At 43.9% G+C, this 13,828-nt stretch overlaps 1 protein-coding gene across 3 annotated transcripts in view; it reads right to left on the minus strand.

Moving 5' to 3' along the window:
• Nucleotides 1–13,828, minus strand: part of FAM118B (family with sequence similarity 118 member B) — a 499,459-nt gene that overhangs the window by 360,472 nt on the left and 125,159 nt on the right. For all 3 annotated transcript variants that reach the window (XR_011274526.1, XM_069614207.1, XM_069614206.1), the window contains exon 2: nucleotides 9,754–9,837. Coding sequence is in view for 2 of the 3 variants with exons in the window: in XM_069614207.1 (XP_069470308.1) it covers nucleotides 9,754–9,830 (77 nt within the window). In the remaining variant the exon portion in view is untranslated. The remainder of the gene's footprint in view (nucleotides 1–9,753; nucleotides 9,838–13,828) is intronic.

Consider the following 13,828-nt stretch of genomic DNA (forward strand, 5'->3'; position numbering starts at 1 on the left):
GTGCCCAGCTGCCCTGCGACCCCCTATTTCTACCCCCTCCCCAGGGAACCAGACAGAAACTTGTTCTCTCACTTATCCTACCTAGTGACCCCCTCTCGCCTACCGGCCACTAAGCCCTGGCAACAGCCAAAATCCGTTTCCACACATCGTGTTCCTGGATGGGTGCTGGCTGCGGAGCAAGAGTCTTCTCACTGCGTGTGCGCACCTCTTGTCACTTTGCGCCCTTCTCCCTCCCCCCTCTCAGCCCTCCCCTTCTCACACCCCCTCTCCAACTCTGTCCTTCCTACTTTGGGGTTCCATGCCAGTGGGTGTACCTAGCTTGTATAAGTCTGCCATCAATGCCCCACCCTGTGCCCACAGCCCAGTCAATCATCCATGTCCAGTGTGCCTAACTTACTCTGCTGGCCATAAGCCTACTCCTCTGCCTATAATACAGAGGTTTCTGATTTCTGCAACAACTTTGGTATCTTTGTGTTCCCACTTTTCTATGTAGCCTGCCTGTTCTGATCAGGCGGGCCACAGTCAGTGATCATAACACAATTCATCCCCACAAGGGTGTGTTAATTCCGTGGGCCAAAACCGTGGCATTGCATGGGGTCTCCCACACAGCCTTCATCATTTTGGCCTGCCTCCCAATGTTGACAATGGGTCTTTGGGTCTCTCAGGGCTTACCCGGCTCTAGTCTTTGGGGGTACCATGATGCAGTGATCTGGTTTTTGCCTCTCTTCACCCTCTGAGGACCTAACATGGCATTACATGCACTTGTAGTCATGACCAAGCCAAAGACCTCTTCCTTGTCTTTCACTTTGCATTTTTCAAACTACAATATGCTGCAGGATGGGTTAGCAGGTCAGGATGGAAGACGTTCTCCATTAGATAGTCCTAGTCTTGCACAAAGTTGGCTTCATCATTAGAGCCAGCACTGGTGTAAGGTCAGAAGCCTCTTTGTGAACCTACAATGTACTGATATTACCTGAATAAAATCATGTAACAATTATAAATAAAAGAACCACAAACCAAGAAAAGACCCTTAATTCCACTGCATCCAACAACAACTAAAACTGAATGAAAAGTGGACAAGTCAGCAACACCAAACAGGCCATAAAGTCCCAAACCAGCGCATACAGTTGCAAATCCAACATTGGTTTCAGAACCATGTGTGGATATAAATGATAATGTAATGTCAAGGGGACAGCCATCTCTGCTTGAGTGAACAGTTATTGGGGCTCACATACCGAAAACAGCGCCAGAGCATCAGGGCTATGGCAAGCAGAGAAACTTCCAGCAAACTAACTAGGGGTGAAACAGAACATTACCCGACCAAACAAAATGCTATTAAATGAAAATGCTCCTTGCAGCAACCAAACCGATACGCATAGGAGGGAAGCCAACCCCTTGCAGGTAATATGAGTGTAGAGCCTGAACAAACCAGCAAGAGATAAGATTGAGAAAGTTTCATCACAGATTCTGAAGACTTGAAGGGAAAGAGTGGGGATGGTGATAGGATATAATCCAGAGAATCTTAAATATTACCATGTTTCCCTAAATGCTCAGTTACTTGGAATCTATGAGCCACAACATTAGGTGTTCATCAGTGGGTTTACATACTTATTCTACATGTGTCTTATTTCTTAGGGTTGGCAAAAGGATCCTTAAATATAGGGAAGTTTGTGGTGTGTGTTTTAGAAGAAGATATTTACGTTTAACTATGGTGCTCAATTAAAGTTAATAAACTGAGGAAGTGTAACCTAACATAATACACCACCTCAGTCTCAAACCCTGAAAATGACTTGATTTTATTTCCTTGGAAATATATTGTGATGAATGCGATGGTGTCATCACTTACGACCTCTCCCCTTGTGGCCAAGGAGACAGCAGCCGCTACCTTAGCCTGACTCTGGGGGCGCTATATGAGGGAGGATCACATGGGTCGAGGCAGAGTTCTAGGAGGTGTCAGGACATCATCAGACAAGACATGGTATCCTCCCCTTCCCTTTTGAGGATACCGCCTCTATTCCCCCTCTACTTAATAGCATATTGTCATACCTTCACTCACCCACCTAGGAAGAGTAGTGAAAACACTTACACAGGATCTGTATACAAGCCATCAAAACAGACTTCTATTTCCCTAAATGCGGAAGGTACTGTGACGAAGATGAGCCAAGAAATGAGGATTAATGGAGGCCAGGATCGCAAGCCACGCTCTAGGTGTTGCAAGAACATGTCTGATGCTGGGTGATTTGAACCGCACCTGATGCTGGGTGATTTGAACCGGAAAACCAGCTGAGAAGCAGATGCTGGCTGGAGAACTTGAGTACGCTCAGTAATGGCTCACAAAAGAGGCAGAGGAGAGCTGAAAGGAGGGTATGGTATTGCTGCGAGGACGCCTGAAGCAGGAGGAAGCCTCCACACCACCCAAGGCTGGAGAGACACTGAATAGGCGAGCAGAAGATGCAAGAGAGACAGGCGCTACAGCGCTAAATCAGCAAAAAGGCGTGGAACGCCGAAGAGTCACCACAGGAATACTGCAGAAGAATCAGCACTCCCCATCAAGAGCAGGTGAGTCCACCCAAGGGAACAGGGACACTGGGCATACTGGCAACCCTGCCAAGTGCAAATAATGGTGAATGCAATACATATGAAAGAATGAACAAGTGGAGGGCACTGTGAAGAATCCTGCAAATCCCGCACTGAAACACGGCCTAAAGTCTCCCTCAGATGGTCAGGGGAAGGCAGACACCTCCTGATCCCAACCCTGGGGGTGGTGTACTGCAGGAGGATCACCTGGGTGGAGACAAGGCCCAGGGTGGTGAGGAGATTCCATGGGAAGAGACCATTTGTCCTCTGAAAGGGAGATCCTTACCTTTATGCCCAAAGAGGTTATAGCTTATTGTCATTTCAATGTCCCTCAACCTCATTAAAGCTACGGTTGTGAACCCTAAGGTTCACACACTATACCAAAACTAAATGCCCTCCTCATTCCCAAGGGTGCACTATAAAGGATTATGGAAAGGTCTTGTCTAAACCATCTCCCTCTGTAAACGTTAAAGCCCATAGCCCATGTGTTTAAAGTATTAAGGGACTTAAATCTATCCTTATAAAGAATCAAGATGTGAACAAAATCTAACTTTATTGAAAAGAACTACATTTCCCAGAATACTAAAGGAACTGAGACAAGGAAGAGGGCTGAAGAGGCATGTAGATGTAGTAGTCAGGCAACTAAGCCTAGTAGCCATCGAAGGAGTCCGGCAATTGAAGCCAATAGCTCACACCTGAAGCATATTATTGTCATGGTCATGAAGTCAGGGGCACAGGCATGCAGGGGTCGCATGCACAGGTGACCTGGGTGAACACTGTCCTGGCGCCTTTGGCGCCATGCTCATGAACAAAAGTAAACACCATCATATTAACACCAAAAAGCTTTGATCATGGACATAGCACTTCAGATGCATTAACCTTGAACATTCCATCCATTAAGCAGTCCCAAGTGCATTCTTGGGTGTGGCTGCTAATGGATTGCCTTTGCATGTGCGCTCTCTCTCTAGGAGTGGCAGGGTGTGGATGGTAAGCCAGCCCTAATGGGCGTGCCCACGATCAGCTATATAAGCTGCCCCGATCCTCAAGACAGACGCTTTGCGTTATTCTGCACTTGCAAGCAGCGTAACGCTCACCGTCGTCTGAGGTCAGACTTATCTTTGAAGATCCTGCTTCCTGGACAACCTGCTTCCTGCCAGCATACTTGGTTCACTGAAGAGATGTACAGGTACACTTTACACTTTCCGGAACGCTGAAACCTTCATCTTGGCACCGCAGCACGACATTCTCCATCGTCAACAGCAGCACCTGCAAGGAAAAACAGAAGACAAGGTTAGACTTCGAAAAAACAGTAAGTTTAAGGTTGCACTTCGCCATACTTCGTGCTTTTCCTTAAACCATCACTTACCTGCTGTTGAGCATTGCAGTAGCATGCATCTTCCATCCGGCCATATCTCGCGTCGCACAGCTGCATTTAGGCCGCATTTCCATCTAAGGGAAGAAAACAGAAGAGAAACATTATTGCAGACATAAATAGGAGCAACATATAAAGACATTAAACAGAACGAACAGTATCACAAGAGCTCAAGAAAGACTTACCAATCATAAGGAGAAGCATAGTCGCAGCTGGACTGGACTAATCCTCATCAAAGATAAGTGAAGGAACTAGATCCCATTCGACGTGCCCCTGCCAGAAGTAGCAGGACGGAGAGCTTATCTTCCATAATTTACAGGTGAGCTTTATGAGTCAGCGTATGCTCACAGAAACCGTACTTTGGGGTAAAGGGTTCAAAAGATACAACAATCACAGATTGGCACACACACACACACTCTTATCTCCACGCAGGAGCAGTATCACCACGTACCACTGCTCACAGCTTTTCTCCTGAGGGAGAGGCCTGAAGGGGGTGATTCAAGTTCATGGAGGGCTGCAAAAGTGCCCCAACGCGCCGCAGAAACCAGGTGAGCGTAACAATTATCAAAACTGGGAGGCATAAAAGGCCCAGCAGCAAAGGAAAGGAAGAAGGGGCTGGAGCAGGAGTTGAAGGCTTGCAGTAGTAGAGCCAGAGGAGAAGCATGAGGCTGGCAAGACTCGAGGAAGTGGGAGCACAGGCGTGATGCTGGACCATGGAGACAGCAGATTTTAACTACAAGTTCCGAGAGGGTCCTATGTCTCCAAAACCTGTATTGCAGAGGCTGTGCAGAGGAAGACTTTCTGGAAGTGGAGTTTTCCCCATGTGAGCCGAATTGCTGTGATTGCAGAGCTGTGACTGTGCAGGAGCCCAAGGCCAGAAGCAGAAGGCAAGCCGAGGGTCTCAGGAGTGAAAGACTCCCAACTAAAGTGGCCGGACTGGAGACACCCATGCTGGAGAGGGGCGTATGTCCCAAGTGAGCCAGAAGTAGTAGCAGAGGTTGAGGAAGTTGGGGAAGCAGAGCAGTTTCCGTGAAGCCGGTGAATGAAGCACAGCGTTCAGATTCACCCAATAAGCCTTGCCGGTAACTATAACCAGATCTGAAGTAACTTGTGTAAAGCAAGTAGAAGTTGTTAGATAGCTTTAAACTGTCTATTAACAATGGAAATTTAGCACTCACGCTTATTCTGAAAGCTGTAAGGTATGCGTGAGAAGTGAAAGCTGTTACATCCATTGTTGAATCTTTTCAGAATAAAAAGAGTGGCTGCGTGTCCTTAATTGTGAAGGAACGCTTGTTAAATCCATTCCGAATGTCTAACATTGACGTGGTACAAGAGTTACAAGTGATACTGAGTAATAAAATGCATCAAAGGAAGGCATGTATGACCAACTGTGTTTCCCGAAGGAAGTCAGATGTTTCCTCCTTTAGAAATACACGGGAATACCATTCTGTTCATCACTTCAAAGTTCAAAAATCTACCTTAAAGAGTGCTTGTGTGTACTCAATTATTTGAAGACTGAGCCTTTTATTATATATATATATATATATATATATATATATATATATATATATATATATATAATTGAAATGTAATTCCAAGAAGTAAAGAGTACATAATACTGAAGAAAAGTACAAGCATTACCCAAGCCAAGAGGGAAACCCTTTCCATAGTGACACCAGCCTTGTGTAAAGCTATCCACCTACTCAGTGAAGTTGTCAATAGTCAAGTGGACTAAGATACAGGTGTGGCACTGTTACCTGAAGCTGAAAGAGTGGCACTACAGCTTCTGGGTAATTACTTGGCCAGAAAAGGCACGAGTAAAGCTGGGGAAGGTGAGCTGGGTGCTTGTAAAGAACACGCAGAAGTAGACTATAACCTGTAATGCTAAAGACTGCAGTTGAAATTAAGTAAGTCTGGTGGGCAGAAGCAGGTTATTCTTGGGCCAATTAGACGGAAGAGGCAAAGAGGCCATCCCTTTTAGAAAGTCATTTAAGCGAAGCGTGCCTTGCCTACTTGAAGCGGTAGAAGTGCCTTGTTAGGCTGTGCCTGATCATTCAGAAGTACAAAGGAGTGGTAGAAGTACTTGAACTGTGGTGGTATACAAACTGGTCAGTGGATATCACATCGGAGTGGTTTGAAATAGTGGTATACTGTGAGACAAAGGGTGACTGTTCTCAAAGTAACAGTAGAAGGCTGGTTGTTCAAGAGGGAAGCGGCAACCCAAAGAGAAGCATCCTGACAAATATACCAAATGTACTGAAGAAATTCTAACCAATTGTAAAGTTGTAGCTGGAGAAGTCCTGAAAGCAATTATTACATATTCTTTTGAACGGTGGTAAATAATCTTGAAAACAAGATGTTTTATCATCCAAACCAGGAATACCATTGGTGCTATTTTCTTTGCAGGAATTGGAAGGAGATATTTTCAACTGAAACCAAAGAATTGTTACCAGTGGATTTTTGTTTGATGAACTTTTGATATAACATGCAACCTTTAAAGAACTGGTTCAAGACTTATTTTCCTTTGAACATTTGGAAGTTAACAAAACCTGGGTAAAGGATCTTACTCAGGACAGGTGAAGGTCATCCAGATATTGTTTAGTACTGTTTATTAACTCGTGTTGCCTTATCCTTTTCTGTATATGTTTGTTGTTTAGAGTGAGGGCCAGTTTACCTTTGCTAGAGATTGCTTCTTTAACCTTTAGACTAGGTAGGGAATTTGTTAGTAGAGTATGGCAAGCAAGGCTTTATTTGAAAACATTTACTTTAATAAAATGTCACGTTTTGAGAAAATTACTCGCATTACTGACCACTCACAGCATTTAAAGAGACAGAGCGAATTAGATACAAGAGACTGTTAAGTTTGTAAATGTATGCCATATACATATGAGAAAACCACTGGAGACGGAATATATCAGGCATATTCAAGTCACGAGAGAAAAGCCTGGGCAGGTGAGTATACTAGGAAGTTGCAAGAGTTCATATAATTAAGCCCTGGCAGGTGAATATACCACACAGTTGCAAGTGTGGTTATAGGAGAAAGCCGTGGTAGGGAAGCACACCAGGCAAGGACACGCAAAGCAGTGTATATGAAACATATCACAAAAAGGTCCCGAGAAGGATGTACCAGTACTAGCGAAAAGCTGTGTTAAGACATACTTAAGAGGAGTGAAAACCTGACAAGGGAATATACCAGGTATTATACCAAGATACAGACTCACAACCAAGTTGTTTTGTTTACCAGTTGTGTTGTTGATCAAGAGAAACTTAAGGAACTAATATTCTTGGAAGTATAAAACAGTAAAGAGAAATCCAGGGAAAGGTAACTACCCTCTGGAACAAATAACTCTATCCTTCTGGAAATGTTTATGTTGGAGCTACACATTTCCTTTTTGGACATTTGTATACTACTGAAGGCCAAAGACATTTTTCCTATCACATTAGAGTTGATTTTTAGAATGTGAGGCCCAGAATAGTACTTTGGACACAGTACTGTTACTTTGGACATTCTGCTTTCTGAAAAAAAGTCTCCGACTCATTCCTGGCTTCTCACAATGTATAAAACAATAAAAACAAAAGCATACATAAAATAGCCTAGAATGAATACTGTATATGAAAAGAAACCAATGATTGGCTTTGTGTTTTATCAGAAAGAAAAATAAAACTCCTAGAAATATGATGCAGGTGAAACATGGAAGCATATTTGTTTAATTCAACTTGTGTTGCAAACATAGGCCTGTAGGACTCTATGGTAAATCAGAACCAACTAATGATATGTAAACACATATAAAGTGTCTGCATCTCCATGGAGGATTTTAAGCCTGGACCCTAGCAGCCGGAAAGACAGATTTAGAAACCTAAATGGACACTTTGCATTTGTATTCAAATTATAGTAAATCATTTTTGTTTTAATGTGAATGTGTGAAAAAATAATTGCAAAACGTGTAAAGTTGTATGGGAGGCAGTCTGCAGGTGGATACATATTCTAGATACAAGAAAGAAACACCTGTTGAAAAACCCACTGCATGCTTCTGTACAAGGTCATAATCCAAGAGTGGGCTCTAAGGGTCTGCAACCGTTTGTTCCCTTAAAAACTGGACAGGGTAAGTAGCATTTTCAAGCCACACTGGTCAGATGCCCTTGATCCAGTTTGAGCTAAGACAAATTTCCAAAAATTGTAAGGAAAGGGGTAGAAAATCATGCTCAAAGGCACTGAGCCCTCGGTCGGGTGTTAGGAAAATCTGCACAGTTAGCGTCTATGTTGTCCATCACAACACTTCTATGACTCACAAGAAAAATACAACAAAAACAAAATATTTCATGTGTTTTTGCCCAATACATTCACAGAGCAACAGTGGCCCTTTTGCTCTAGCTAAAATGAACACAAAGTGTTATGGCAACTGTGAAAGATGCAAATCTATTTATATATCGGAATATATATGTATCACTTGAACAGCCTGAGATAAGTGAACTTGTGTCTGCAAAGTGGAAATGAACTCGGGGGAGAGAGGATACATATATGTGATTTATGCTCCCACTATCAGAGGGCTATATCTCCACTTAGCGCTAAATGCAGAGGTCGTTTTTGGTAGCCAGAGAACGTTAACTAATTCTGAACATAATCTGCTTCGAGTTACATTTCCTTTTGCCAAGTCTGAGAACTTTAAAAAAGGAAATGCTAAAAACGCCCTTGGGTAGCATTGCATTCAATTGACATTCAGCTTGTTTGTGACCATTACAGAAATAGAACAACCATATGCAAATATGTCTTAACCAATTGTAAAGGAAAAAGCTTACAATGCAAGGCCACTCAAGAGTCAAAGGGCACACGTCAGAAGGCAAGAGTGAAGAGTGATGTACTTAACACTGTAAACCTTGTAATCAGTGAAAAGCACATGCAATCTTTAAAAAAAAAAAAAGTTTACACAAAGTACAAAATAACCCTGTGCCGAGACATCTATGATAACACAAGACCAGCACAGGGATCCAAATTGAGGGGAGCTGGGAGCTATTCAGCTCCTGCGTGTGACCTAAAAGATTAGCTTGATACCAACATGAAGAGATACTTTTGGCTCCCCAAGCTAACTGATGCAGAACAAACACCTATGTGAATTCAACTCTGCATTTGGGACAAATATATAAACATTAAGACACATCTATACGACATTAAAAGCATAAGGGGCGAAATTATATGTTTGCATTATATCAAATAATGGGCGAAATTATATGTTTGCATCTTATGTGGAAGTTAGATTTGTGGAACGCTATGTACTAGCTCCTCGTTACCCGGTGGTGGCTCCTGGTGACTGGTTTAGGCTGGAGACACAGGAGCTGCTTTTAGCTCCTGCTTTTCCGATCTTAATTTCAATCCCTGCAGCAGTGCTAACCAGAAGAGGAAGACTAGCTCTCCAATAGGCTGGTTTCTGAACATGAACTATGCAAATGGGAAAAAACAAAATTGCATAAAGATTGTCTCTAGAGGAGTTGGCTTTTGACAATGTGAACATTTCAAATTGCCTCCCAGCGGAACTGCCCAGGTGTGTTTTAAAGGCCAAATACTAGAATACTGACAGCAGCTAGATGTTATAATTTCCATTATTCCTGATAATGTCTACAAATAACATTCGATCATCTCAGTTAACCTGCCCATCAAATTCTACATAACAGGAACCTTCTGATCAACATCCTCCCATCGAGGAATGGCCCAGGTATTAAAACGATGACAAATGAGGAAAAGGCTACAAAGTAGGGGATATGATACACTTAGACTTCAGCCTTCTTTAAAGAACAGGTCTTCGATTTACCTTGGCTTTTTTGCAGGTGGCATTCCATCCTCCAGTTTCATCGGTCTCTCTGAATTCAGGCAGCTTGCAGAAGCCATCCAATTTCTATAACAAAGAAATTTCACAATATAAAATAAAAAAAATAAAAAATAATAAATAAAACACACAAAACAAACCGCTTTGGTTGGAAGCAACGCTACAGGTAACTTTAAATCAGCATTTGCAGTACGTTTATCCCTTAGATCTAGCCATATTTTATTCTGGTAGGTCACATTACAGAGGGCTATCAGTCTCTGGGATTTATCAATACAGAGTATGAATGAATACGTTGGACTTGACTAGGAAGACCACTTTCTAATATGCTAATAACTTTGGTGCCATTCAATGAAAAGGCATGAAGCTTTACACAAACAAACCCTCATACATGTAAACCTGAATATTTTTGTAAAGCTTTGTTAAGCTTTGTCGGGCCAGCGGTAGGGTTTGGTTGTGGGGGGAGCTCTAGGAGGTAGTTCCCAAAGAAGCAAAGCCCATTCAAACTCCAAAAAGGGAGTTTTTACTATCAACTACAGCAAAAAACATTTAAAGAGTAACACCATTCTTGATTGAGAAGTTGGCATCTTAACTTGGTTTAGTGATAATGTGCCCAGAGGGTTTTATCTAAAAATAAAAAATTCTAAAAGTGGGCAAAAACAGAGATTTTGCACCAGCTGACACACTATAAGAATTCACACATGTGATTGGCTAAAATGTTTGTGCCTGGCTGCCATTTTGGATTCAGATCTTGCACTGTGAACACATTGGGGAAGCCCTTAGGCATATGTTGACCCCTAAGGTCAGAGGTATGCCCCAAGGGGAGTGAAACGTGCCAATCATCAAAAAACAAGAGTGAAAAGTGGTCGTTCATGGACCCAGGGGTAGGTCCACAGAGCCTAGCAGCAGGGCTATGCATATTTCTGCCTCCCATAAACCATACGCCAATTTGGAGAGGATTTGAACTTGAGGCCTGTGAGAAACCCGAGGGAATTCTCACAAGTAGTTCCCGGGGATCTATTATCCAGATGGCCAGGGAAGGGCCAGTGCTCTTGGATCACAACCCTGGGGGCGGACACGCGAGGGAGGATCACCTGGACAGGGTGTCCTTGGAGACTGCAGGGAGAGCATCCTAAGGAGGGACATGGTATTCCCCCGTTCCTTGCCCCAATCCATCCTACGCTCCCCTCTTTGTTCATGGGCTATTGTCATCGAAGTCACATTCTGCACTTTGACCCTCCCTCAAGAAAAGGAAAGATAAAACATATTTGCCATCTAGGGAGACAAAACCCTTTCACAACCCTTGACACTAACCTAGTCTCTCTGTCCTCAAAACCCAGAGGATATGCTGCAAACCCATCTGTTCCTTACCAGTTATCCCCCTCCAGTAAAGAAAGGGATTTAGAACCAACACCCAAGTATTACTACTACCTCAACAACCCAAATAAAGAAAGATGGAAAATATCACCCAATCACCTCAATAGGCCCCAACAAATCCCCACACCTAATACTGAAAAGAGGATGAGAAAAGTCCAAACCCACTCTGCCTCAGCCTTAATGGGGCATTTCCAATCTCCCCCCTCACCATTTCCATTAAGTACTGGGATGAGGAAGAGGCGATGGGGAGCATTGAGGATTACCCATAGAAACAACAAAGGGATACAAAGTGAGCCATGTAACAACTGTGAATTGTCCCACTAATAGACCGCAGAACAGTAGCCAGGATTGTCTAACAAGTTGTGCCTGAAGTTAATGTAGAATGTAGTTGGGCCCACCCCAGTGACATTAACATTTGCAGATTTTGGGTGGGCCTTGCCCCACCCTACCCTGCCCACGCCTCTGTAATAGAGTAAAGCAAGGTCAGGCACTTTACTCCAACTGTGCACATCTGACTGCAATTGACTCAGCTGCATTTTAAAAAGGGTGGTTCTGCCAGAAGCATGGAGGGAGCTGTAGTTGTTGAGGGGACCAAGAGAGCCAAGGAGCAGGGAGCTGCAGTAGGAGAAGCATGGAGAGTCTGGAGAGGAGCGGTGTGCCGAGACGCTGGCACAGTGTGTTTGAGGGGCTGCAGTGTGGCTAAGGAGCTGTGTCTACAGAGAGACGGACTGAGGCAGACTGCGACCTGCTTGCAGAGTCCAGAGAGATGCTCATCCCCTTGGGAAGTGTGCCGGTTCCATGGGTATCTGAGGGGGAGGTGGTGAGACCCTGACCTCGACCAAGTGTATCCGGAGGAGACCGCACGCCAGTGCCACGCTACCCAGTGAGTTTTGTGACAGTTAAGAGAAAAACTTGTGAATGTGCGGGTGGCTGGAGTCAAAACAGACGATTTACAAGCGGCACGAAGGTAAAAAAAGCAGAAAGTAAGAAAAAGCATAAAGAAAGATGCGCTAGCAGAGCAGAAGTTAAGAGATAACAGGAAAGTGAACTTTAAAGAATAGAAAGGGGGAGGAATGGGTGCAAGCGACCCGTTAGCAAGGAAAGGGTGCGAGCGACCCCAAAAGCGAGAGAGGGTGTGAGCGACGCGAAAGCGAGAGAAAGGTGCGAGCGACCACGAAAGCAAAAAGGGAAAGGTGCAAGTGTGCACAAAGTGAAAAGTGTGCAATAGGCGCAACCGGAAGAAAGCAAAGCAAGAAGGTGCAAGTGTGCACAATAAAACAGGAAGAATGTAAAATAAATACAGATTAAGTAAAAAGGGGTGCAAGGGGCACCTGTAAGGGGGAGCTAAGAGGAAGAAAAGTACAGAAAAGAACGAGAGGGGTTCAGAGATCAGAGTGATTGCGCCTCGAAGGATCTAAGAGCATGGCGTTCTGGAAAATCTCCGATACTACCCCCAGGAAAGAAGTCTACACTGAAAAGGTACTTCCTGACAAGGAGAACTTTGAAGATAAAAGGGGCCTACGCTTGGGGAAGAGAACCCAGAGAGGCTCACAAGGACATTCTGAATTTTACAGGCGAGGCCTAGACCTGGAGAAGGGAACACTGGGAGGCCTGAATGGAACTGTGAATCCTCAGTTAAGATGTAAAGTAAGAAACTGTGACTCTTGAGCCATGGAGTCCTAGACTTGGGGAAGGGAGCCCTGAGAGGTATGGAAAGGACTAACTTTTTGTTTTTAAACCAGAGGGGTCCGAGCTTGGGGAAGGGAACCCCAAGAGACCCAGAGACATTGTGATTTTCTTTTGACTTACGGCAATAGCCCTGCGTGGAAGTTTCCAGGGGCAACCCTTTTGAGTTCAACTATTTTGAAATGGCAGAACCACACCTGTTGGTAAGACTACCTGAAACCAGCGGTGGTTTACATTTTAATTTCCATTTTTCTTTAAGAAAATCCCCTTTCACACTTGATTTAAGAGTGAGGGCAAGCATAGGTTTAGACAGACGGCCCTTAGAAGCATCAGTTCAGGAAAACAACCCCCTTAGAGTTAGGGCCAGGTAGACATTATACCAACTCCACAAAATGTTAGAATAAAGGTTTTCAAACTTACTTTTGAATCTTTGTCTCTCTTGATGCCATGCCAGTCTCACAGACCCCAATGACAAAATTGCATTTCTCTACTAGAAAACTAAAGTTAGAGCGTGGCACCTAAACATTATTTCCCTTTTAACTTTGCCCCTCAAGGACAAAACTTCCCTAAAACCATATCCAGAGAACTCCAATTCTCTTTATAAAGAGGCGTCAAGTTCCGATCAAGAGGGACAAAACTATAAGCATGATCAAAATAACATTTCAAAATCAATTTCTCAGGAAATTTTGCAGAGGCGCAGGGCAAAAAAAACTGACTTGTTGCATACATTATTGGAAATGTGACAGGTAGATTCACTGTGCCCAGAGCATAATTGTATTCGATTACACTTTCACAATGACTGCGGGGAATTGCCACCTGGCAAAAGTGACAAAACATGGGATCTCGTCACTTCTCCCTATAGGGGAGCCTTTCCCTATAAGGCTAGGGAGGTGAGCCTGCTAAGCGACATTCCCCTTAGGGGTGGCCGCAAGCGGAACCTCACAGGCAGAGACTCCCCTACTGGGAATAGGGACTCCTGTTCCATGAAGGAACTCCCTAC

Source organism: Ambystoma mexicanum, chromosome 9, assembly GCF_040938575.1.
Source record: "Ambystoma mexicanum isolate Mex_15411 chromosome 9, UKY_AmexF1_1, whole genome shotgun sequence".
NCBI classification, from domain to species: Eukaryota; Metazoa; Chordata; class Amphibia; order Caudata; family Ambystomatidae; genus Ambystoma; species Ambystoma mexicanum.